Source organism: Eucalyptus grandis, chromosome 11 (genome assembly GCF_016545825.1).
Source record: "Eucalyptus grandis isolate ANBG69807.140 chromosome 11, ASM1654582v1, whole genome shotgun sequence".
Lineage (NCBI taxonomy): Eukaryota > Viridiplantae > Streptophyta > Magnoliopsida > Myrtales > Myrtaceae > Eucalyptus > Eucalyptus grandis.
The window spans coordinates 19370708-19395786 of NC_052622.1; the positions used below are offsets into that span (position 1 = coordinate 19370708).

A 25079-nucleotide genomic window follows, 5' to 3' on the forward strand; every position below is an offset into this window, starting at 1 on the left:
GACCCGGTCACCCCTAGAACTAATCACCCTTAATGGGGAGAAAATATTCGGTGGTATGAACATGCGCCACGTCATCTGCTCACGTATCTACCAATGAGATACCGACACGTGTCCCGTGAGCGGGACCCGCTGGAAAATGGAAGGGCTACTTGTCGGCTAGCTCGGCTCGGCTCGGCTCGGCTATAGAAGAAAGGACGGATCATGGGCCAATAAATGCGCAATACTTCCACTCAAAATATTTCTCTCTCCTCACTTTGAATTTTATGGGTTCTCTCTCCTCGTAAAAGAACAAAAAAACAACTGAGACTTCCTTTGTTTCCTTCTCCGTGCATCCCACCTCCTTCGCCTTCGCCTCCGCCTGCCCAAAAGCCTCGCCGGTCATCTGCCTCTGGCATCCTCCGTCTCCGACATCTACTCGTCATCCCTGTCCCGCCGGCCTCCGCCACGAAGCCATCGGCCTCCGGCAAGAGAGAGGCGGCCTTGGTCTCGTTCCTGAGTGGCACCAGGCTCCCGCCGCTGATTGGGCACTGTCCCTAAAGCTAGCCCGCTCAGTCGCGAGAAAGATCTTGACGAACTTGGGCGGGGTCGACGGCATGGAGAAGGAGAGGCGCGGGCTAGAGAAGGATTCCCACTGGGCTCCGACAGGAGGGAGGCGGCCTCGATCTCGTTCTCAAGCAGCACCAAGCTCTCCGCCGCTGACTAGGTGTTATTCCTAATGCTAGGCCGCTGGATCGCGAGGGAGATCTCGGCGGACCTGGGTGGGGTCGATGGCGCGGGCTAGAGAAAGATTCCCGCTTGTTGTGGAGGAGGTACGTGAACCGGCTATACCAACACTAAGAGCTAAGGCTTTTACTGGACGTGAGCCGAATCGACTTCACGAAGGAGTTCATGGAGGAGATGGAGCCCCAGTTCCAGGCCGCGTTCAAGGCGATGGAGGAACTGGAGAAGGGTGCGATGGCGAACCCAAATGAGGGCCGTATGGTGCCCGAGGAAGTCAGAGCTCACGCCGACCCAATCCTGAAGGCGCAGATTGAGAGCACACTCGACGCTATCTACAATTTCGATGCCGATGTGGTCAGCGGTAAGGTCAGTTCTGGAATTCCGTTCGTTGTTGCTCTCCATGTGGTAAGAGAGGTTGTAGTTCCTTGCGTTTTTTTTTTTTTTATCGGTTTTCTATCGTAGTTGCCTGTGTCAGATTTCTAGTAAATTTGAATATTGTCTCAGTCGCTCGAGAAAGCGTGAGCTAAGGATAAATTGAAGTGGTTTTTGGTGGAATAGATGGAGAGCTCATTTACGAGTTAGTCACTTGAAATGACCGTGTATGGAAATCTCCTACTCTGAGATGCAGTAGTTTCAAAATGACAATTGCTTTTCCGATTAATGTCAGCATGAAATTCAATTTTTGATCGTTGGTTTTCTTTTAGGGTGCTTAGCTAATTGCATTGGACACGGACGCAATGATTGACTTGATTATGTTTGATGCTTAATTTGCAAGTTAAGCCCCCTCCTACTTCTCCGGTGGATCGCTTTACTCAAGTACATTCAGTTGGAATTGGGGGTTCAACTCTTGGGCCACAGTTTGTTGCAGAGGCATTGGCTCCCGATAATCCTCCATTGAAGGTGTCTTCAGACATTGTAGATGAGTTGGTGGTGGCTTGTTCGTCTTCGTCCTTTCTTGCCATTTCTACTAGTTAAAATTATTTCTCAAGTCTTGGCAACTCTTCCCTCAAGTGAGCAGTTCTCTTAATGCTATTCTTCCTACTTGGATTAGTCGTGATGTCATTCCACTTTGGGCTTTTCATTGCAAGTTCATCACTATAGATATGAGAATGATCCAACTCCCTTCCCTGTATTCTTCCTGATCACGTTTCTCCTCCATTATTTGGAGCAAGTGTATATGCTGTTTGATTCACTTATGTGCAATGAAAAAGATCTACTTTGGTTGATCAAACTATACTTAGGTCTTTTGTCTTCGTCCTTTGATTCGGTATTCGAAAAGCATTAGTAAATTTTAGATTTTGCGCATTAGATTTAAGTAAAGTTACAAGCTATGGATGAATGTTCAGTTATGAGTCTTGGCACATTGAGTGAATACCCTGTGTTAGCGATTTTTTTACTTTTGACGGTCTGGATGATATCTCAATTTTACTTTTGGCAGATTAGATTCATTGACAACACAGATCCAACTGGAATTGACCATCAAAGTGCGCACCTTGGTCCTAAGCTCTCTTCTACCCTAGTTATTGTGCTATCAAAGGTGCCTGCATGTATTTTGCTTTGTGATCTCTCCTTTATGCAGATTAGAAGAATATATAGTAATTCATTGTTATTTCCTGTCCTGCCGAGTGGTGGCAATCCCGAAACCAGAAATGCTTATCAGAAGTACATAAGGCCTTTCGTGAAATGGGATTGGAATTTGCAAAACAGGTTTTGGTCCTAGGTTTTTTCCCCCTGCCTATAGAAGTTTCACCGACAAGTCGTTGAGTTTCATGTTCTCTTTAAAGATACTAACTAGAGCAGAGTTGAACAAGAACAAAAACTTCGATGAAAAGATGATTAGTGAGGGAACCAATCCAAAAAATAGTGTGTGCTTTGGGGGGAGGGGAGAGAGAGAGAGACCATGGACAAAGTGTAAATGCCATAATAAAAGCCATTAGACATATTATAACAGTCACTAAATATTAGATTTGGCTTGCACACCATTCAAAGCAAATTTTAGTAAACTCAAGTTCCATTTGAAAAGCTAATGCAGCGAGTTGAACATCACGAGCTTGAATAATGTGGTTCAAACAAGTCCAGCTGTTTGGTTTCTTCTTATATGCCTTTGCTACTGACCTAAGATTCATTGCAGTTCGTTCTCTTTCTATAAATTCTTCTGTGGTGTTGCACTGGCTTTACTTCATCAGAGTTGCGAAGCACGAGATGTTTCCTAGGGATTTCTTCTTAATGAGCTCATTTCAGCTTTTTGTTTGCAGATCCAAGCTTTTTTGAGCAGTTTGGTTGGGGGAATTTTGCTCGTTTTGTCCATACAGTGTTAATTCATTATTAGGCTGCGTGAGTTTTTCTTGGCCTCCAAGTCTTTATTCATTGTCTTTAGATGCCATGACAAGGCTCAAGTCATATGGGAGGGAAGCGATTGAGCAAGAGGAATGACGGAGGAGGAGTGTCGTGCGTGTCTAAGAGAGCCAAGAGGAAAAACGCCATGTGATTGCGGGAATAAAAATAGAAATCAAGGGATTAAAAATAGGATTTTGGACCTCTACTTACAAAACCAATTCGCAAACCGGTCCGAGAACCAGTTCCCAGGTGGGTAATCACTCGAGACCGATTCCCGAACCAATTTCAGCAGGAACCGATTCCTGACCCAGTTTTCCGGGTGAGTCGGTCCGATTTCTGAGTATACTCAGTCTGGTTCCACACCCCTAATCAATTCCCACTTCTGTCTGGTCTCATCAAAAATCAAGAACTGGACTAGGAAAACCAATTTCCAATTTCTGGAATGGAGACTCGATCTATCCAGTCCAATCAAATGAAACTAGTCACTTGGCAATTTCACATCCACCATTTCAGCAAATCTACATCCGCAAACCCCCTCATTGCTCCCGGACAGTGAAGAAGGCAAGGATTAAGAAAGATGCAGAAGGATAGGACCAAAACGATGCAAACCAGAAGCCAAAACATCGATCTACATCCCAGCGACAAAAATGAAGCTCTCACATATCGGAGTTAGGTATGATTTGTCATCGTATGACAAGATTATGGGGTCATCGTATGACAAGATTATGGTAAATGAGCTATCCAAATTTTAAGAAAAAAGTGGAGACAACATAAAGTTGGCAATCCAAAGACGAGAAAAAATGACTGATGACAACAATGGCCGTATAGCGAAAAAATTACAAGAAGGGGCTATCTGAGACTAAGAGTCGAGCAAGAGCAAAGTCATGGAAAGAGTGGAGTGAAAGAGCAAGGCTCGAGAGACGAGAGGAAAAAGTGAAGATATCGACATCAAGCGAGGCATGAGTGAGAGGAAAAGGTGAACAATAAGGAGAGATTAGATTAGATGTATGCTATATTAATATATATATATATATATATATATATGTATGTATATATAGTCGGTTCAATTCCTATCTTGGAACTAGAAATCAAACTGACTGGATATCAGTTTCAAAAATTGGAACTAGGAACTACACCAACATGTCCTAGAACAGCCCAAAACAAGTTGCCTAGGTCCAATTTGAGCGGTTCTGATTTGGTTATTCCTTCTTGCTCACCCCTAATTCCTTTCTTTAGTAAAAATTGAAACTTCTTCCTTTCGTAAGTAAAAACTGAAACTTCTTCCTCATCATTCAATGGTTCGGCTTGTAAAACAAACAAAATAATGTCATAGAAATGGAAATGAATCATAATTATAAAATGCTACCATAAATTTGTGACCATGGTCCATCGCTAGGCGAAAATCAAGCCAATGCGGAAATAAGCACAAAAGTAATTTTAGTGTAAGAAGCATTACTCCCTAATTCTTTCGCGACAATGATTTGCGTATCGTAAGAATTATGACGTGAACGTGTGTTGAGTGTCTGAATTTTATATTCTTCCTTATTTACTTGCCTGTTTTACAACTGCTCGCATCCTATAATTTTGAAAGAGATTTGGTTTCTCCTGCATTGGGTTTGCAGCTGATTAACATGCAAAACAGGCCACATTTTGACCCAGAAATTTACAGTTTCTAGCTTTACTTACAATCTATCGCCTTATAGAATTAAATCTACTATCCTTCCGGTTTAGAGCAAATCTTGGGGTGATCAAGACTCTAGTTTGTCCCTACCGCTATTCCTTAAGGGTTGACATGATCGACCAGCCATGCATATATTGAGAAAATGTAAGCAAGCAATCTTGGTAGTTGGTACTGCTCGAACCATATATAGTGCACCCCAAGTGAATTTCTCAAATGCAGTAGAAGAGGCGAAGACCATACACGAGAACCTGTTTACGGATCTGTAGGAAACAATAGTCTCTGCTGCCATTATTCCCGCCTCTGCATCTACTTTAGGCGAAGAACATCCACAGCAAGTCGCGCAGACCTGCTCATTTGGACATTTTAAGCAATTCATGTGGAATAGAAACGCAGCACAGGAGGATACACTCCTAATCTCACGAATTGCCTCCTTTTCCGCCCACAAAAGCTTTCTCCTCATGATTCTTTTATGAGGTTCTCTTTTCTTCTGCTTTTCTTCTATTAGAATGAATGGAAGAAGTCGGCATTGATCACTCCCCAGAATAGCGTCCACTTGCAGAGCGATGCGCATGGAACTTACATTAGCTTTTAACCAGAAAGGATTCAATGGGCATACTGTATCTCCTTAGCTGCTGCTGCCCATTACCTTCACTTCAGGACTTTTATGGAGGTTGCAGAAGTGACTTATCCTAGAAGCATTAATCTTGCCAAGGCTAACCCAATGGTTCCCTTCCACCTTCACGCATGATACCATTTAGCCGCCGCTTCATAAGAGGAATGCATCATGGATATCTGCCGAATGTGGCAATCTCACCTCATCACTTCTATATATGGCAAAGACATAATTTCTAAATTCTATCTACCAAGTCTGCACAGGTTCAAGGATTAGAAAATATATAGATTTCTGACTTGAGAGAAAGATGACAGCCAGATCCAATTCATCACCATACTCACCATCAACAATGACCTTGTGGGACTGAAAAGGGTTTGCTGAGCCAGGATGCCATTATGTGCTTGAGTAAAACTATAGCATTGAGAAAATATGAAAAGTGACATCGGGATGCTATAATCTTGCAGCACAAATGGAGCCGGATAAGAAGTGCAAAGTAAATAGCACAAGAGGATGTCAAAAGTTACCAGGTAATTGCTCCTGCCATAGTTTTGATGAAGTATCAGATTATCAGAGCGAAAAGAGCTGTTGTTACAACCAGAGCATGTCATGGTGCACTGACTGTTCTGAGAGAGGGAAAACACATTTAGTAATTTCCTCTCTCACCTGGGAAGGAAAAGAATGAACCTTCACAAAAGCAGAAGCCAGATTGGCAGTGGAGGCCAATTTCAGTGCAGCTACAAATGATGAAAACAGAGTTGCTCATTTTTCTTTTTGGGTTTATGGATGAAGAACTAACTTCCTCATTATCATTTTTTGTTCAGAGAGAGTAACCATACGAGCTAGGTATACACAAGTTCAGTCAAGTAGCTTACCAAGGCAATTTAGAGTCGTCGTGTGAAAAAAGGTTAATTGTGAGCTAAATCCTCTTGAGACAGATGATTGGGAGAGAACCTATATTTCTGCAGCTACAGATGAAATAGAGCAGATAAAGGGTTATAAGAGGACCATTGAACCAAAAATCAAGCCTGATCTTCCACCCACAAGAAGCGATAAAGAGATGGAATTCTTTACCTCAAACTCCCAACCAAAAGGCTGGGAAAGTGCCTCTCATCTCAGAGAGTTACAAGTTAATACCATTCCCCTGAATCAGTTCCTGATTGACTTTTTGCTGCCATTCATTACCAATAGTCTCTACATGAACAAAGACCATCATCGAAGTGATGAAAGCGATATGCATCTCGCACAATGATAGTTCGGCTCGATATCTTTGAGACAAATTTGATCCAATTGTGACAGTCGTCACAGATACGAATATTTTTTATTACCCGAACTGGGATCAACTCAGGCAAGCTAAGAAGACCAAAAGCAATGGCCAATTTTTCACTGTGAACAAATCTCATAGGGTCTTTTTGTCCATGCTCAGCATCACTCCACAGGCTACATTGTTTTTCCACGTAACCAATTTCTGCTGCCCGTGAATTCAGATCCCCCAGGTTTTTGTATATCTCATCTGTCAATGGGTGTAGTCTGTCACCCACATAGAAGGCATGGACCGAGTTTTTGACCTCTATCCAGCTTCGACCTGGTTCTTTCTTCACACCTCTCTCTTTCATCACTCGCCTTGCTGAATCTCTGAGATCCCATTTTCCAGTTAACGCATACATATTTGATAGGAGAACATATGCAGCCGAATCTTCAGGTTCCATCTCCTGAAGATGGCAAGCGGCAAATTCACCAATTCCCACGTGCTTATGAATTGTGCAGGCACTTAATAGAGTCCTCCAAATCATGGCATCTGGTTCTATTGGCATCTCCTCCACAAACTTCTTGGCACGTCTCAGATGGCCTGCACGACCAAGAAGATCCACGATGCAGACATAGTGTTCAGGATCTGGCACCAAACAAAAGTCTACTTTCATAGACTCGAAATACTTGAGTCCTTTCTCTACCAATCCAACATGGCTGCAGGCAGACAAAGCTCCCACAAAGCTAATGGAATTTGGTGTCATTCCTTGCCGCATCATTTGATCGAACAAATTCACTGCTTCTACACCATATCCATGCTGAGAATAACCATGTATCATGGCATTCCAAGAAACCTCATTTTTTTCAGGCATGTCATCAAATTCCCTTTTGGCTTCACAAATGCTGCCGCATTTAGCATACAATGTGATCAAGACATTGGAAGCCTCAGTTTTGGAATAATAGCCTGTTGTTATCATTGCAGCATGAATCTGCCTCCCGAATATCATATTTGCTGTGCTAGCAGCAGCTTTTACGGCAGAGCAAAAGGTGTACAAGTTAGCCTCAACTCCAGCTTTATTCATTCGAGCAAAAACCTGCAGTGCCTCCTCATGACAACCACTCTGTCCAAAGCCAGATATCAGTGCATTCCATGATACATTATCTTCAACATCAACCTTCTGAAATACTGAATATGCTTCTTTTATTCTACCACATCTACTGTAAAGACTAAGGAGTGCATTTCCAATTGAAAGATCAAGTGAGAAACCAGAGACCCAGCACTGAGCATGTATCTGGCGTCCTTCATGGAGTGCTGGGATACCAGCACTTGCGGTGATGGCACTTGATAATCCAATATTATCTAATTGGATGCCTTGGTTCTGCATTTCTTTGAAAAGTTGTAAAGCTTCACCAAATAAATCGTGCTGTACATACCCCGCAATCATTGTCGTCCAAGAGACAACATCTTCCTCGGTAAGTCTACTAAGAATATTTCGAGCACTATCTAACTTTCCACATTTGGCGTACATCTCTAATAGCACGCTGCAGACATACACATTATGCTGAAATCCATTCTTGATGATATGAGAGTGTATTTGTTCACCTTGGTAGAGAGTTCCCAAAGAGATGCAGGTTTTAAGTATGCTTGGGAATGTATATTGATTTGGCACAATGCCTTTAATCTGCATCTTTCTAAGTATCTCAAGCAACTCAATCAAATTGTCTGACTGACCAAAAGCTACAAGCATCAGATTCCATAAAACCACGTTCTGTCTATTAGTTGAGAGAAAGCATTTATGTGCAGTTTCTATGTCAGAGCATTTGACATACAGATCAAGCAGGGAACCTTCAATAACAATGTCAGACAGAATTCCCGTTTTTTCTGCATATGAATGAAGCTGTTCTCCTATCCGGAGATACCCTGCATCAGCACAAGCACTCAGGAGCGTTGCTACAGTAACATGGTTTGGTTTCAAGCAATCAGCCAGCATACTGTGAAATAACTTCACAGCTTCATCGCAAAGTCCATGTTGAGCGAGCCCAGCTATAAGTGAGTTATACGACACACCATCTCTAAATTCCATCCCACTAAATATAAGCTCAGCAGACATCCAATCTTTGGCTCGACAGTACAATGTTAAGAGAGCATTACATACGCAAATTTGAGTGGAGAATCCCCACCTTAAAATGAGACCATGCACCTGCTCTCCAAGCTTGAACAGATCAATCTTTGTGCAGGCACTCAGTGTACTGGAGAGAAGATACGGTGTTGGCCGAACTGCATCATTATGCATCCGACAGAATAAAAGAAGAGCTTCTCTCTCACGACCATTTTGAGAAAAGCCAGAAATCATCGCCACCCAAGAAATGCTGTCCCTAGAGCGCAACGTTCTAAAAACCCTTTTGGCATCATCAATGAACCCATTTTTGGAATACAGATCGATTAGCGGATTACACACCAACGGGCTAGTCCCAAAACCATGGCAAACAATTTTACCATGAATCTCTTTGACGAAATGGAGGGCAATTCTATTCCCAGAGCAAGCTTTCAAAACCGAAGCGAACGTGTTCTCATCAGGACGAATATTTTCAGCTATCATCCGACAAAGTAGGCCCACTGCTTCACTACTCAGCTTGTTGGCAACACAAGCAGCTATTCTTCTCGTAAGCATATCATCAAAGACCTTACGCGCGCCATCAGTATCACGACCCGAGAGACCAATTCCCAGAATCCGCCTAGCATGGAGCTTCTCGCCGCCTTTCAATGATAAAGACCGGACACTCGAAGACCCTTCGAGGAGCGACGGCTTGTCCAAGTGAACGGCCCAGCAACTACCCACTTGCTTCGAGTCCAAGCTGCTCGAGCTCCAGTGGAGACATTGAGCGAACACATGACGGGCACGGATTATGATGTAGCGTGGACTCTCGCGGTGATGAAGTAGCGATGAGAAACGAGGCGTTGCCTTCGACCTCGACGGCTGCTGCTTCGGAGCAACGTGTTCGAGCGATGAACGTGAAGGACGCGACCGGCGGAACGGGGCAGCGATTCGAACCATATGAGAGTCATCAAGCTGCGGTGGCCGACAGGAATTCGCGGTATGATTAGTTTTCGATGTAATAAAATTTTGAACCAAGGCAAATTACGGTACATCCCAAATCCTGTCCTAATAGAGGGAAAGGAGAGAATGTAAAGAACCCCAGAGAAGGAATCAATTAAATTCTCTCTATTTGGTAAGAAACGCTTTTGTTGAAGTCTCACCCTTCATTTTTGTCTTGCTATATTAGATTTCACCGATCAATCAACGGAAAGTCCAACCATAATAATAATAATAATAATAATCAAAAGAAAAATGACACTAAGAACGTTCATAATAACAATTTGATTTCTTTATTTTTATATTTTCCTGTTCCCTGAAAAAAAAAGTTTGGAATATAAATTTTTATTTCATAAAAATGTGATATTTCTAAACAATGTTTTTCGAAATCTTATTTTTTTCCAAGAAAATTAAAAAAAATTAATGTTTTGCTAAAACCTAAAAATAAATTGGAAAATATTTTTTATCGTCTAGTAAAGAAAATTTGATTTGATTTTCTTAAATAGTCAAACAATATTTGCGCACTAGTGATTTACGCATGGATAGTCGATGAATTAAGTCCAAGTACTAGGGTCTCGAATCTAGCCTCAATGAACCTTGTTCTAAGTGTCAAGGACCCAGGCACGAGCACGTAGGTCCCACGCTCGATTGCTTGGTCCCTAACTTGAGTCCAAAGAGGCAAGGCTCAAGGACTTAGTGCCCATGCTTGCATCCTAACACCCAAGCCCGAGTCCATCAAGGTTGGACTTTGGTCCACAAAGGTTGAATGTGAGACCCCAGTGCTTAGGCCTTGAAGGTCCATTAAGGCTAGGCTTAGGTTCAACACTAGAGCTTCGGGCCCAACCTTGATAGACCCAAGCCCAACCTCTGTGGACTAGGGTCTAACTGTCTAAGCGCAGAGGTCTTGAGCTCAGCATTAATGGACCTGGGTGCATGCACCAAGGACCCAAGCACGGTCGCCAAAGACCCAAGCATGGCCTCCATGGAGACAAGCCTTGGCACTAGCACCAAGGTCCCAAGCTTGGCTTTGAAAGACCAGGCATGATACTAAATGTCTCGACCAAATGTCTCGGGTTTGGCCTCAATGAACAGGGGCACAACTACCAAGGTCTTAGATTTGACCTCAATGAACTCAAGCATGGGCACTAGAGCCCCAAAAATTGGCCTTGATGGACCTGAGCTTGGCCACAAGAGATCTAGGCACTAATAAAAGGGTCTTGGGCTCGGCCTCAATGGATCCGAGCACAAGCATTGAAGCCTCAGCCTCAATGGACTTGGGCATGGGTGCTAAAGACCTTAGCATAGGCACCGTAGTCCCAAGCCTCGACCTCTATAGCACTTACTCGAGCATCAAGGACCCAAGCCGAATGCTAAGGACCTGAGCATGACCTTAATGGAGAAGGCTTGGGTGTTGGGCATTAGGCATGGGCACCGAGGCCTTGATGGACCTAGGCACAAATATCGATGTCTTAGACAAGCATATGGACTTACTCCTGGACATTGAGCACCTGATATTTGGCACTGGGGTTCTTGTACCCAAAAGTAGAGTTTTTGGTCTAAGGGCCAAATTGTAGTCATATTTTGGAAAAGTGATTTATGATTTGTTAAAAGATGAAATCATTTTTTAGAATTTAAATATAATTTTTCCAACAACTCATTTTCTTATATGACCCAAATGTTGGAAAATACTTCAACATGATATGCGAAGTTATTTTTGGAATTTTTATTTGTTTGATATAATTCTCGAACTATTCATAAATATTCGATGCATTCATTTCATTTGATAAAACAAGGGAGAAGGCTACCGTAAGTCCTTAAAAAATTGTGATGCATACAATCTAGTCCTTATATCATTGTAAAATATGTAATTTAGTCCTAAAATTTTTAACATCATTTGATCTAATTCCTCGACTTTCCATAACAAAATCAACCTGGTCATTCGGTAGTGATAACAAGTAATTATAGTATTACTTAGATTTTAAGATAGTTTTTTATTTCAATATATTTTCTAAATCAACAAAATATGTTTTCTTTTTATAACCTTTTTAATAGTTGGTCTTTATAAATGTCATGAAAGTTCCCTTTAAGAATATCTTAGCTTATGATCTCTGTACTAGTAATAGTAGAGCATCATTTAAGGTTGTATCAAATTGATATTCATGCTATCTTAAGTCTTAGCATTTTTATAAGGATTTTTAGAAATGATATTAAGTTATTTAAAATTTTTGTACTTACATTAATCTAAACCGCGTTCCTAAATTTCAAATAGATAATCTTTTGGGGGTGGGAGCTATGCCGATAGATCCTCTCGACCTTTCCAGGTTTCAAAAATATTTGTTTGTGATTAGTTGAAGACGGGAAGCTATAAGTAATTTACATTAAATAGCTCGATATAGTACAACACATTAATGATATCAACATGACTGATAGGTTGGTTATACGCGTTCAATTCCGATCATGTAATAAAAGATGATGCCTTTTAGCCATCTTGAATGGATTGACATGATGACATAAAACATGAACATTAAATGTTTGTGCAGTTCATTTTAAATCGAAGTCAAGATGCTTTTCTTATTATATCAAAAATTACCGCCGCCACTCCACATAAGATCATCATTGTATTCGATGTGGGTCTTTCTTGCATCTCTCGTTATCCTTGGGAAGCACATGAGCAATCAGATGCACTCCCACGACGTCTAATCACGCCGTATGATTTACACAATGCACCATCACAAGCAAGCTCTAGAATGTCATAGTGGGTTGCGAAATTATTTTATGATGTCGTAACATGATTCAAATGGAAAAATATTGTGATTATACGATCTAGAAAATGGAGAAGAGGCCATCACAACTCACAAGAGACAAGCGGAGGGAGAGTAAAGGACGAACGGGGCTTTTTAAAAGAGGAGATGCCCTCCATTTCCCGCGGGGCAGGATGGCGGGAAACAGTCCCGTACGCCAAAAGCTTTAAAATTGGCCGGTGCCGAAATGACAATTCTACCCTCAACTGCCCTTGGCATTTTCTTATTTCAATTGCGTTCACGGACCTTTTCTTCGTAAATCAAGTTCCATGACTTTCCTTTCGTAAGTCCTTCCTTCGACCGATGCAGTTTGAAATGGTTTACTTTCGGAGAATTATGCGGAAATTTCAAAGGAGTTTTGTCGGTCTTTGTAGAAAACTCCGAAAGTTTCACATCAATATACGAATTGGAAAAACGTGACAAATTTTGAAGCGAAAATCATTGTGATATGTCAACCATACTCAATTATAGGCATGCCCTTCGAAGCCTATCGCTCTAGATTCCACTTTTCTCTTAATTAAAAAGGAAAATGCAAATTGTCTCTATCCATTCTTTCCAAGCAAAAAGCAAAAAAACTCCGTTATAGTCTTCCAACGCTCACGAGTAACAATCACACGAGTGAGAGGATAGTTTCGATGTTCTGCACGTTTCGCGTGCTCCTAATAACTCCAGTATCCGAAATTCAAACCTTCCTTTTCAATTGGAAAAGCTTTTAAAACATTTCAACGCCTTCCTTAAAACGCTCGACGGGGGGAGGGTATAACGGTCATTATGCCGAAAGGAAGGATGAGATCTGAGGCGGGGCCCACATCGGTGGGGGGGGGGACAGCGGTGGCATTTTTAAGGAAAATTTTGAATTCCTCCGCCCCTCTCTCTCTCTCCTCCTTCTTCTTCTTGCTTGCCAGTACATACATACACGCCATATATATCGCCGTAAAGGTTCAGTCTTTCGGACCGTCGCTCGCAGTCCCGCGAAACCCGCCATTGATTGGAGAGCCCCGAAGTGAGTCCCGCTCGCTTCTCGTTCTTTCTCTCTCTCTCTCTCTCGCGGGTTAACTTCTTCTTCTCATTTCGGTGGTGGTGGTGGTGGTGGTGGGAGCCACTTGCTGATGACGAGGGGTGGCGGATTGATGATTCTCACGCCGCACCGTCGGATTTTTTCGGAAAGAAAATAAATTCCCCTTCCGAGAAAGATTTCGCTTCTTCTTCTTCTTCTTCCTCTTTTCTTTTTTCTTTTTTCTTTTTTCTTTTTTCTTTTTCCCTTACCCTGTATTGCCCCCCATTCTGTTCGTTGCGTTGGGTCGGGGCGTGTGGATTCGGTTCCTGACCGCAGGGATCCCTGTCGTTTCGTTTCCGCGCAGAGATCTGGAGATTCGGGCAGCGGAGAGCGACATTGATGCGTTGAAGAAGGGAGCGAAAGAAGGAACCCTGAAGTTTTGGAGTCGCTCCTGAACAGTAATTTCTGCTCCCGTCCAATTTCGTTATTGCAATGAGTTTTTATTGCTTTCTTGAATCTGCCTCGTATTGGAGACGAGGTTCGGTGACTTTGATTGATTCGCGCATCCGGGTTTTGAAAATCTTTATTATGGTATGTCTCTGTTGATGTCTTTCACTGATAGAGACCGGCATTGCCCGAAGAACTGAGATTTGGTCGAGGGTGGTGGTTTTTTTGTGGATTCTGAAATATGTTAAGTTGCTTCCGTTTAGCGAAATGGATGTCTAATACTACGAATTGGGGAAACTCGAAAGAGTCGACCTGCTACTAAGGGATATTGAGGAATGGGGTTTAGTTCTGTGGAAGTCGATAATGGCTTTTCAGTACGTTTTTGAAGCACTATGGATGAAGATATATCAATTTTTCCATGCTTTCGTGGGGCGAGACGATGATATTTTGCTGCGAAATTGGGCTTTGACCATGATGTTCGAACTTTTTAAAATGGCAGTTTGTCTTGGAGTTAGATACATAAACCGTGAAGAGATTTTGAGATTTTGTCATAAATGGATAGGCTTCATCTCAGATTCTAGACACCCAAATGCTTCAATAGATTGAATTTGTGCGTTCATTTCAGGACAATTTTAAAACATTTCTCAAAAATCACGGTTTGTATCGCTTAGAAAAAATTAGTCAACAGAAAACACAATTTATGCCAAAACATTTCTGTTGATGATGAAAATGTCTTCTCGCGAGTCATTTTTAAAATAGTTCCTTTTTCACAAAACAAAGACACCGACGTTTTGATTCTTTAAATCAGCAAAAGTTGCACACGTTGACTCGGTGCAAAAGCCAATTGTAGAGTCCAAATTCTGGTGGAATAAGAAGACTGACTTTTTTTGACACCTGTTAACCCCGGGCTTGTGATTTCAGGTGAAAATGGTTAGACTTCTCAGCCCAGTACTACGTAGAGAGTTGGCTAATTTGGATAAGGATGCCGATAGTCGTAAATCTGCAATGAAAGCGCTGGAGTCATATGTTACTGACATGGATTCAAAGACTATCCCACTCTTCCTTGCACAAGTATCGGAAACCAAAGAAATGGGCTCTGTATCAGGAGAGTACACAATTTCTCTCTTCGAAGTTCTTGCCCGTGTCCATGGGGTTAACATTGTTCCACAGATAGATAGCATCATGTCTACCATTGTCAAGACCTTAGCTTCAAGTGCAGGGTCGTTTCCTCTTCAACAGGCCTGCTCAAAAGTAGTTCCAGCAATTGCACGATATGGAATTGACCCTACCACACCCGAAAACAAGAAAAGGCACGTAATTCATGCTTTGTGTAAGCCTCTTTCAGAATCTCTTTTGGGTTCTCAGGAAAGTATAACTTCTGGCGCTGCCCTGTGTCTAAAAGCCCTTGTGGACTCTGATAATTGGCGCTTTGCTTCGGACGAGATGGTGAACAGAGTCTGTCAAAAAGTCACTGTTGCTTTGGAGGAGAAATCTACTCAGACTAATTCGCATATGGGTCTTGTAATGTCCTTGGCAAAGCATAATGCCCTCATTGTTGAAGCTTATGCAAGGCTGTTAATACAATCGGGACTGCGGATCTTGCATACTGGAATTTCCGAGGGGAATTCTCAGAAACGATTTTCTGCCATTCAAATGGTTAATTTCCTGATGAAGAGCTTAGATCCTAGGAGCATATATTCTGAGCTTGATTTGATCATTGATGAGATGGAAAAGTGTCAGTCAGATCAGATGGCTTTTGTGAGTGGAGCTGCATTTGAAGCTTCGCAAACTGCTAGGAGAATTGCTGAAGAGGAAGGTTTGAAATCAGAGAGAGAGTCCAGTTCAGTCACTGGGTCAAATTTTGGCAGAAGACAGCATGGTCAGAGGAGAGGTTTTTGGGGCTCTGGTGAGCGGTCATCTGCATCAGCCTCCCCTGAATCACAGACCCTCAATTCATTCAGTGGATGTGATTCCCTGTTTGAGTCGCCGATTTCATCGAGGCACGTTTCCCCTGATCGGGATTATAATTGTAGAAGTGTGAACAGGAAGTTATGGAGGTTTGAGAATGGAGGGGTAGATGTGTCTCTGAAGGATGGTTTGTTCTCTCAGTTGGCTCACAGGAATGGCATCTTCTACACAAATTCCGAATGCTTGAGTAACCGTGAATCGGATCATAGAGGAGGAAATTACAGGGATGAATTTGAAGGTTTTGTACAGGGAAGTCTCTCTGATGGAACAGCAGAAGAGAGTCCAATTTCAACTCCCCAGGTAAGAAAACTAAAGTAGCCGCTTATTTTTTATTATATACGCTGTCGAAAAAGATGCTTATAATTTTTGGTATGAACAAGTTGATATACACAGTGACTTCAACTATGATTTGCCATAGAAATAAGAGAATTTCGTGGTCTTCTAATCTCTTTGCCTTCCCCGGAGGGCACGATCTTGTTTAGTCATGGTCAGCAGTCTAGTATAGTGCTGATTTATTGTTTCCTTATTTTTGTTTCAGAGTTCACCCTGCAATCATGGTTCTCCCTGTGATGCAAACAAGGTCAAAGCACCTGAAAATGTGGGTGTTGAACAGCTTCAAGGCGGATCCGAGTCGGTATCATCAACCGTCCATACTTTAGGGTCTGGTGATGTGATCGCTAAAGATGCAAGAGTACATCAGATGTACGATGTCAGGAAGGCCCCGAAGAGAACTTTCCTAGCACTGATGTTTGCCGTGTTTTTCATTTTGCTTGCATTTGGCCCTGCACTAGTCTGGGATGATGCTGACTTTGAAAATGGCCATCTTGTACCAACTTAGATGTCTATCAGTTGCTTTCAGGATAGAACATATTACAGGTACTCAAAATATTGTATTCTTCGTTTTTTCTAATGAGCAGTAAGCCAATCTTATCAAGATAGCATAGGAAGCAATTTTACTTTGCAATTAATGAACTTTGTTCATAAACCTTAATACGATATACAAGTAAAGGATCTGGCATGTACCAATTTTTTAGTTGATGGAACATCCAATGGCTAGCATTGCAGCCTTGTGAATGGCAGTCAGATGCTGTTGATTTGGGATGGCACATACAAAATCAATTTACCATTTTGGCTAAACTTGATCATGATGGTGAATAGTGAAGGTGATAACTTGCTCTGCCACGGGCCTTCTACCATTTGTCTGAGGCCCTTCCTGAATTTTTTTTAAAAAGTTCAATTAATGAGGGGTTTGTGAATAGCTTTCAGAACGCTCAAATGTTCAGATTGAGGACTTGGCATTACTATGTGCCAATTACAGTATAAATTCTACAGAAGCATATTAATTTCTGCTCTTAAATTCCCTAAAGCTGCTCTAATTATGCCTTCTATGAAGAGACTCACTCCAGGACTTCAGAGGTTTGGATTATGTAAATGTTGCCCTCCTCTCCAGACTTCTCCCGGACAAATAACCACTGGTTTAAGGAGAGCTGACTGCCCCACACAGATGTATGCATACTTGCTATAGTGTTCGTGCCGAGAACCAGGGCTGTACAGGTATAGTTCGTTGTAACCTTCCCTTCCTACTACAACTGAATTCCTCCTGCCCTGTTGCACATAGGAAAAGACAATCATCAAGGCAGAAAAATGGTTTCCTAGTGCTTATGACTGAATGAGATGGAGCAAAGCAACGGGTATGTCGTGAAAAGGAAAAGAAAAAAACTGAGGGAATAAGCAGTCAACAGGCTTCGGAGCATTGCTTAAAGCTAAATTATGTCCATGAAGAGAGTAAGCGCAAAATGGTCTTATATAGATATCGGAAAGCAGTATCTATATACCATTCTAGAAAAACAATGAGCAAGTTGTTTCTCTTCGGATCACCCTTGATGTTAAAAGGAGCAAATCAGAGCTACTTGCCAAAATTCAGTATCAACAAATTTCATTAACAGAGGGTTTGGGATGTGCATCGCGAATTATATAAGGAAAAGCTTTATGAGTAGGTGATTTAATTCGGATGATCACACTGGATTATGTTATGGTCATCAAAGGTAATATATACATAAAAGAGTTGCAAATGAAAAATCAAGTGCCTAGCTGGAGATGCTTATATGACATTATACTCTCCACAAATGCAATTAGCTAGTTCAGTTAATGTCATCTTCCTTCCAGGAAAGAAGCAACCAGACCAACAACTAACCACTTCAACATTTGTTAATTCTTCATGCTGCATGTTGTGAAGAACACTTAGGACAAAGTAACGACACGCAAGTTTACAGTTCTGAAGCCATACCCTGTCAATTATTGTCAAATTTGTAGGGGCACTGGTATATATAATGCTCATTTCATCTGTAAGGCGCTTGTAACTGTCATCTTCTTCACCTTCCGTTTCGTCCTCCATTCCGTAATCATTTCCAGAGGCAAATCCTCGAGGATTGAACTTCTCCCACAGCTTCCCCAAACCAGACTCGCCTTTCAGGTCGACTTCTGGAGGAAATATTCTAAAGCTCGATGGAAAAGGCGGCCTCTTGAAGAAATCCGAACCTTCTAATCCAATGGCGTAGGTCGCGTCTGGCGTGCTCACGTTTAGATGGCTCAAGATCGAACCCCTCAACTGGACCGGTGCTGTTCCTGTATTGGAGACTTCCATTTCAGTGCTCAAGACCTGTCTTTGAAGGGTCAAAACGTATCTTACATCCACCATGCCCTTCGAATCACGGCTAATGAGTTCAACCTGCAACTTGAGATTCCATACATCAGCCTCCTTGATTAACCCACATTCTCAGAATCCACAATAATTTCACATAAATCATCTCATTTTTCTGTCCCTTCTTCTTCTTGGTGCAGAACAGATGATAATTTCCATGTCCCGTCTAAACCTATGTAATTTCTCTCTGCCATTCCAATCCCCAATTTCCACAAACAGCAATCAACGATGCTCAAGCAGCAGCAATGAGAATCGGGAAAAAATCGAACCTGAACAGAGTCTCCTGAATTTCCTCGAACGTCGCGAACGGCCCAGTCCCTCGGACGCCACGAGACTCGCCCGTCCTCCTCGCCTTCGCCCTCCACGCCGACGTCGACGCACACGCCGCCTCGCACCTCGGCCCCTCCGCCGTCCTCGCCCTCCGAGACCACCGTCTGCAGCAGCTCCATCTTCGCCCCGTGCCACATCGGCGCCTTGTACGACGTCACCAGGCCGCGGGGGAGCATCAGGACCGCCGAGCTCCCGTCGTCGAGGCTCAGCTTCGCGACGCAGTCGTCCCCGATGGCCTCGAACGCCACCCCGCGCCCGCTGAACTCGTCCGCCAGGTAGTCGGCGTTCATCGGCGGGATGGGGATGGAGGCGACGCGCGGCGGCGGCGGAAGCGCGAGCCTCGACCTGGCGGCGGAGTGGATAGGATCGGAGAAGAGGAAGTGCTTGGTCGGCGGAACGACGGGAGCGACGAAGTTGAGCGACGAGAGAGCGCTGCAAGCCATTGCAGCTCCGAAGCTCGCGCTGCTCTGTTCCGACAATGCTCGCCGGATATTGCGTGAGCAGTTTGGTCGTTCGGGGGGGCCCCACTTTATCTACGGATTTTGCATTTTTCTTTTGTTTTCTCCCAAGATATTCCGCCAGGATATTTTGTCTGAAAATTTCGCGAAGACGATGATGACGTGGCAAGTTCCCGTCGCTGGTCACAGTAGTTAATCTCGTTACTCTATTCTGCAACCTCCACAGGAGAAGAAAGAGTAAACACGATCTGATGAAAAGATCAGGAGTGCTTTTCTTAGGACATCACTTTTCGAGGCCGCGACGAAGGGGACGGCCCAAAAGGAATCGAGAAGAAGTTAGAATGTTACAACCCGGTGGTTTCTCCGTAATAATTTTTCTGATGTGAGTTATATTAATTGATATTATAATTAATCATTTTTTATAGAGTTGATCTAATAAGATAAAATATAAAAATATTTAATAGTTGAATATGAGCCTGGCTTATGTAAGCCAAGTTGGGCCCGGGATGTGGTGAATGCCCATTCAAAACTCTATAAATAAGCTAAGATTTCTTCTTTAGCCCTCACTTTTGCAATTCTAAACGCACACACCCACTATCTCACATAAGGGCATATGTGAGGGACGGTCTTATCGAGTTAGGGAATTGAGGGTCATAAAGGAAGAAGGTCTTTAGTGTCAAAGATTCGGATTATTTCCATTCTGCTTCAAAAATCATGGATTCTAAATCAAGTATGCAAATCTAAAAAATGGAATTTCCACAATGACTGCAAATCTCTCGGAGATAATTTGAGAATAAAAATTCTCGTTGCTCAAAAAATTGATTTGTCTTCTCCTTTAAAACGTTCGAGTTTCTAGCCATGTCGATCTTGGAAAGCCGTTTCGACGGCCTACATTCTCCACTGTCGACTGGCTTCTGTTGCTGTAACGACTCAGCATGGGACGCATAAACGGAACCCTTGCTTTTATAATGATTGCAGAGAGGTCTGTGTTGGAAGAAAATGTTACTATAAAAATTGAAGCGATGGTCCGTTTACAGTTATGTACTGTGGATAGGATCCTATGGCTAGATTGAATACAAAATGAATGATGGCCCGTGTCGATGAGGTGCGGTTCTACGGTCACAAGTTATCGTGCTCGATCACTTGCGCTCCTTTCCAGTTTTCGCCAGGTTTGATAACCACGGGCACAAGCATCGAGGCGGGTCCGGTGCAGATGAAGTAGTCCTTCCCATACTTCTCCGAGAAAGAGCCTGGACTGGCTACGTATATGTCTTCGAAGCCCATCCTGATCATCCTGAAGAACAGCTCCCGACCCTGGATGAAAAAGGATTGAACGAGCATAATTAAATGGACGAAATGCCCGACGTCATTCTTAAGGAAAGTCATTCGGGAAAAGCGACCAGAAACTGGCAAAGGTTAGGTCGACCCGAGATCACCTAACGGAGAACAAACGCGCGGAAGTTCCCGCACAAGAAATTTTGTCCAGTCAAATTTGAATACAGGCATGATATTGATCACGTCGAGATAACATCTATAAGGCATTGACATCAGGCCTGGATCCTATGATGAAAGGTAAATTACCCTTAAACATGCATTTGGAAGACTTTTTTTCTTTTCCTAAGCTTTGATCGTGATGAAAGAAAAGCCTTTCTTTGAACACCATATGGCTTGACCTAAACATGAATCTGGAGTGCTGGTTCGCTAGTCCAACTTAAACAGTAAGTTGAGATTAGCAAAAAAAATAACCAATGATGCCCAGTAATTTTAGCCAAAACCTTTTTATACGCCATTGACAAGGGAAAATAATGTAATGTCTAAGAATCCCCCCATGAGAAGCAACAGATTGATTTGATTTTCTGCATTTCAGCAAGGAAGAACAGCTAGTTGTGAAGTATACCTGGTCCACTGTTTCGTATTTTGAGGGCGACGTGTTGTAGAAAGCCTTCAGTCTCTCCGTCGGCGGAGCCGAATATACCCGACTGAGCTTGTTGTTTAGAATGGTGATCAGCTCGTCTTGCACGGTCCATGACTCGGGCTTTTCTTGAGGCTCTGAAGAGAACCATCCGGAGGACTCGGTTTTCATTGCCTCGGCAGGAGAAAGGAGCTCGAAAGGGGAAGAGAGAGGAGGGTGCACGCAGTAAGAGCATCCACGGAGCCCCTGAATCGCTGTACCTCCGCGTCTCTTGAATCTGAGGTGACTGAGTATAGCGCTGTTCAGCTTCACTTCCTTTCTACCCTTGTTCTTCACGATCACCGCAGTTGCCATGCTTAGCGGATACAACGAGATGACGTAGGTGATTTCAAGCGTTCCTGATGTGCGGCTCAACTCTACCTGCAGCAAAGCAAGAGAAAATGCACTCCTGAAATTCGAGCGAGAAGGGCAATTCCATTATATAACCGAGACAACATAAGATGTGCAAACCCCCAACGACCTATTACTTCTAATGAGAACAGCTGCGCGGAATACCTCGACCACACCAATTCGACGGTATCGGGATTTACTCAAATACAGAAATTTGTAACTCAGACATGGGGGAGTTTCTGGTCTTCCAGAGCAGAGTTTTCTCTTTTGACATCTTCTTAGAGAAGCCTACCATTAAGAAATGAGCACAAAGAACCATCTTGCATTGCTCTTCTGTCTTTTCTTCTTCCTTTTTCCACTGGTTCCTTGCAATGTTGATTGATATTTTGCCATAGTTAACATGTCATTCTTACATAGACAACTCTCTTGTAAGTAGAACCCTGGCACAGAGGTTCTCGACTAATTCTAAACTACATTTGCCAGTCTCGATCCTAAATTGAAACAACGGTCGAGCTAATCCTCAAACATGTCATTCTTACATAGACAACTCTGTTGTAAGTAGTACCCATTTTCATTCATTGATCGAACAAGGACAATTCAGAGAGCAGAATCCGCAGCAACAGAACGCGCTTGATGAGTAAAGCGAAAAGCCCACAAACAAGAAACAGAGAATGAGAGAGAATGCAAGTACGTAAACGCAATAAACACCTGGACTGCATCGATGGAGTCCGAGTCCGCATCCTTCACGGTCCACTCCGAAGCGGCGGCGGCGGCGGTGGCGGCGGTGGCGGCGACGGGCGACCCTTTGGACGGGGACCCTGCTTCCGCCAGCTCGTTGATCACCAGTCCCACCCCACCCCTGACCCTGTTCGGCGTATCCACCGTGTACAGGACCTCCTCGAACCCATCGTCCTTCCAGAACACCTTTGGCCGGTACGAGGTGACGTGGGCGTCCGGTATCGTGAGCTTCACGGAGCTCCCGTTCCTCACCGTGAGCTCCACCGTGGGGGCGCCGCCGTCCGCCGCCTCCGAGAACTTGATCCCCTTCCGGCCGAACCTGTCGTTGAGGCTGTCGGGGGCGGTGGCGGGGCCGGCGGTTGCGGCGGCGGCGGAGGGCCTTACGGGAGCGGGCTTGGGGAGGTTGAAGGAGAGGAGGGAAGCAGCCATGGAGGATGATGAGGAATTGGGAAGGAGCGGTTTCCACCCACACACACTCAGTTTGAGCTCATCCTCTGTTTAATCTACACGAGCAGCGACAATTGTTTCTGTCTGGACTTGTGTAGGCCCCACGCTTGTGCACTTTTCCCTCTCAAGATTTTATTTAGGCTCCAGTTATTTTTCAAAGATAAATAATTTAAAAAATATCTTCCCGAAGATGATGGCCTTTAATCCTTAAAATAAATAATCAATGAAAAATATTATTATTATTATTAATTTATGTTTTTATAGTTTTATAAATAATGAAATATCTATCATCGATTCCTTTTTTAATTGATACAAACAATTATTATTAGAAAAAGAAATTTTCAATCCATTCATTTCCCTCAAAACATTCCATATGTTTCATTAGAATATGAATGATTTAAAAAAATTCTAAAAATAATCATTTGTATCGTTTGAAATCAAAAATCAAGAAAATATTCCTTCATCGACAACATATAATATCTAAGTACTTTTAGAGATGAGCAAAAAAATTTCGTTCGTTCATTTTTGTAAATGATACAAACGATTATTTTTACAAAATTGCCTTCCAATTTTTATTTTTTTTGTGAAACAAACACATCTTTAATATCGTGAAAACAAATGTAAAAACATTCTATGATTGTTTCAATTAAAGAGAAATTGATTACACATTAAAGTGCATCAGAACTTGTCATTTTTTCACTATTTGGTTGCATCTAAAGGTACATAAAATGAGAAATTTTATGATGGGAAATATTTACATAGAAGGGACCTTATACAATTCCATTTGACTTTTTAGAGGGCGATTGATAATTATTTTATATATCTATTTTTTTATTCTTTCCCAATAATAGGTTTAGAATAGAAATCCATTCAGTAACACAATTTTATTTTTCTATTTCTAAGATAATTTTTTAGTCTAAAACTAGGTTAGAAACATAAATGAGAAGTAAATTTTTTTACTTTTTTATTTATGAAATAAAAATGAAAAATAAAAATTCTTCTCATCACCACCCACTCGCCGTCACTGGTTGCCACCTACCACCTAGGGACGAGATATTTAAGAAAGTCTATCAAATGAATTTTTGTTTCAAGAACAGAAATTTTGTATAATTATTAGATACGTATTTTTGCTAAAAAATTTGTCCATAGAATAAAAATTAAAATAAATATCCATTAGTAGCCAAAAATAGGGCCCAAGAATAGAATGCTTATCATTCTCACCATTTCATCTTGCTATAAATTGGATTTCTGAATTAATATATAATCACGATTATACAACAAATTCTATACATCTATTCAAATGCTGACTAAGGCTTAATCACTGATCCAAAGTGAGTTGACTCGCGATTTCAGTATGTTAATCGAGTCAATTCGTGGTTTTACTCTAACATCACCTAGAATGATTTTGATGCAATCATACAATTTTCAAAGCAAATGGCAATCTTAATGATCATCAACTAATATGGAATGAACAAATTAAAAATTTGAGAAGACATTACGTAATCCCTATAATATTGCTCTTATTTAATTTTGGTCTCAATGCAAACAAAAACTCTGGCTAAGCAATAAACGTCACCACGAGTTATATTTAGGGCAAAAATTGCCAGCCCTTGAAGAAAATCTACCTAAACGGTTGTCACCCTTTTGGGCCAGCCAATGGTCACCTCTTAAAAGCTGCTTCAAGCAAATCGGTCCGTGTGGATCGGAATAGATCGTTATAACTTTAGATTTAGATAATCTAATTTTTTATTATTTATCGAAAAAATCATCATAAATATCCTAAATTTACTGTACAAAGACCAATTTAATTAAAAATCTTTTGACGATTTATCAATTTTGTTCTTCTAACCACCGTATGTTAGGTTTAAAATTTTTTGGACAATTATCCCATTATTCATCTTACGTCAAATTATTTGTTGACCTTCAGCACATATGCATTGGAACGGAAATAGGGATATATCTAGACATCGGAGGGAGAAATTAGTCTACAGATCAAATTTGTCACAAAATAAAGTCGGGCGACCAATAGAACATGAGTAATAAAAGTATCGAAGATCACTTTAGCAAATTTTTCTCCATTTCATTTTTTTTTTATTTTTTTTCCTCATTTTTTTATTTTATCAATCATACTTTATTCGTATTCTAACTCTCACTCTTTGACTTTTGCACTGTCTTATTGCAGCGCATGAGAGTCGAAAT

At 42.1% G+C, this 25079-nt stretch overlaps 4 protein-coding genes across 17 annotated transcripts in view; 1 reads left to right on the forward strand and 3 right to left on the reverse strand.

The window, feature by feature from the left end:
- The window catches only part of LOC104425261 (pentatricopeptide repeat-containing protein At4g13650), a 28183-nt gene extending 18442 nt beyond the window's left edge, over nt 1-9741 (reverse strand). Inside the window, exons 1-5 of one of the 12 annotated variants that reach the window (XM_039304941.1) lie at nt 6423-9741; nt 6224-6310; nt 5876-5969; nt 5693-5762; nt 4924-5530 (exon numbers count right to left, since the gene is read on the reverse strand). In XM_039304941.1, the coding sequence (XP_039160875.1) occupies nt 6530-9652 (3123 nt within the window). In that variant the 5' untranslated portion in view covers nt 9653-9741 and the 3' untranslated portion in view covers nt 4924-5530; nt 5693-5762; nt 5876-5969; nt 6224-6310; nt 6423-6529. Of the gene's footprint in view, nt 1-4923; nt 5531-5692; nt 5763-5875; nt 6086-6223; nt 6317-6422 lie in introns of those variants that run through there. The other 11 variants (XM_039304939.1, XM_039304936.1, XM_039304937.1 and 8 more) reach the window with 11 other exon arrangements.
- A 3667-nt stretch (nt 9742-13408) lies between these two features.
- On the forward strand, nt 13409-16842 carry LOC104425263 (protein SINE1). Of its 2 annotated transcripts, XM_010037908.3 has the most exons (4): nt 13409-13495; nt 13854-13947; nt 14858-16204; nt 16443-16842. In XM_010037908.3, exons 3-4 carry the CDS (start codon nt 14864-14866, stop codon nt 16740-16742), a joined length of 1641 nt encoding a protein of 546 aa, XP_010036210.2. In that variant the 5' UTR covers nt 13409-13495; nt 13854-13947; nt 14858-14863; the 3' UTR covers nt 16743-16842. The 2 variants fall into 2 exon arrangements, with proteins under 2 accessions (XP_010036210.2, XP_010036209.2); XM_010037907.3 differs by lacking the exon at nt 13409-13495 and having other exon boundaries at nt 13594-13947.
- Nucleotides 16843-16847: 5 nt separating this feature from the next.
- On the reverse strand, nt 16848-19437 carry LOC104425264 (protein NDH-DEPENDENT CYCLIC ELECTRON FLOW 5). 2 transcript variants are annotated; one of them, XM_010037911.3, is made up of 4 exons: nt 18875-19437; nt 18192-18632; nt 17306-17509; nt 16848-17117 (listed from the first exon to the last, which is right to left on the reverse strand). In XM_010037911.3, the coding sequence occupies exons 1-3, from the start codon at nt 19376-19378 to the stop codon at nt 17315-17317; spliced, it is 1140 nt and encodes a 379-aa protein (XP_010036213.1). In that variant the 5' UTR covers nt 19379-19437; the 3' UTR covers nt 16848-17117; nt 17306-17314. The 2 variants fall into 2 exon arrangements, with proteins under 2 accessions (XP_010036213.1, XP_039161701.1); XM_039305767.1 differs by lacking the exon at nt 16848-17117 and having other exon boundaries at nt 17137-17509.
- Nucleotides 19438-20340: 903 nt separating this feature from the next.
- Nucleotides 20341-22914, reverse strand: LOC104425265 (photosynthetic NDH subunit of subcomplex B 2, chloroplastic). The gene is made up of 3 exons (XM_010037912.3): nt 22404-22914; nt 21291-21725; nt 20341-20707 (listed from the first exon to the last, which is right to left on the reverse strand). Exons 1-3 carry the CDS (start codon nt 22860-22862, stop codon nt 20513-20515), a joined length of 1089 nt encoding a protein of 362 aa, XP_010036214.2. The 5' UTR covers nt 22863-22914; the 3' UTR covers nt 20341-20512.
- Between the last annotated feature and the right edge of the window lie 2165 nt (nt 22915-25079).

What these genes read in the sequence shown, in the direction of transcription:
- LOC104425263 (XM_010037908.3), top strand. Translation starts at nt 14,864, where the DNA reads ATGGTTAGACTTCTCAGCCCAGTACTACGTAGAGAGTTGGCTAATTTG. An exon ending in GTCCAATTTCAACTCCCCAG is followed by an intron (nt 16,205 to 16,442) that starts GTAAGAAAACTA and finishes TTTTTGTTTCAG; the next exon opens with AGTTCACCCTGCAATCATGG.
- LOC104425264 (XM_010037911.3), bottom strand. Translation starts at nt 19,378, where the DNA reads ATGGCTTGCAGCGCTCTCTCGTCGCTCAACTTCGTCGCTCCCGTCGTT. An exon ending in ATTCAGGAGACTCTGTTCAG is followed by an intron (nt 18,633 to 18,874) that starts GTTCGATTTTTT and finishes CTCAAGTTGCAG; the next exon opens with GTTGAACTCATTAGCCGTGA. An exon ending in ATTTGACAATAATTGACAGG is followed by an intron (nt 17,510 to 18,191) that starts GTATGGCTTCAG and finishes TATGTGCAACAG; the next exon opens with GGCAGGAGGAATTCAGTTGT.
- LOC104425265 (XM_010037912.3), bottom strand. Translation starts at nt 22,862, where the DNA reads ATGGCTGCTTCCCTCCTCTCCTTCAACCTCCCCAAGCCCGCTCCCGTA. An exon ending in ACTCCATCGATGCAGTCCAG is followed by an intron (nt 21,726 to 22,403) that starts GTGTTTATTGCG and finishes GCTTTGCTGCAG; the next exon opens with GTAGAGTTGAGCCGCACATC. An exon ending in AATACGAAACAGTGGACCAG is followed by an intron (nt 20,708 to 21,290) that starts GTATACTTCACA and finishes TTTTTCATCCAG; the next exon opens with GGTCGGGAGCTGTTCTTCAG.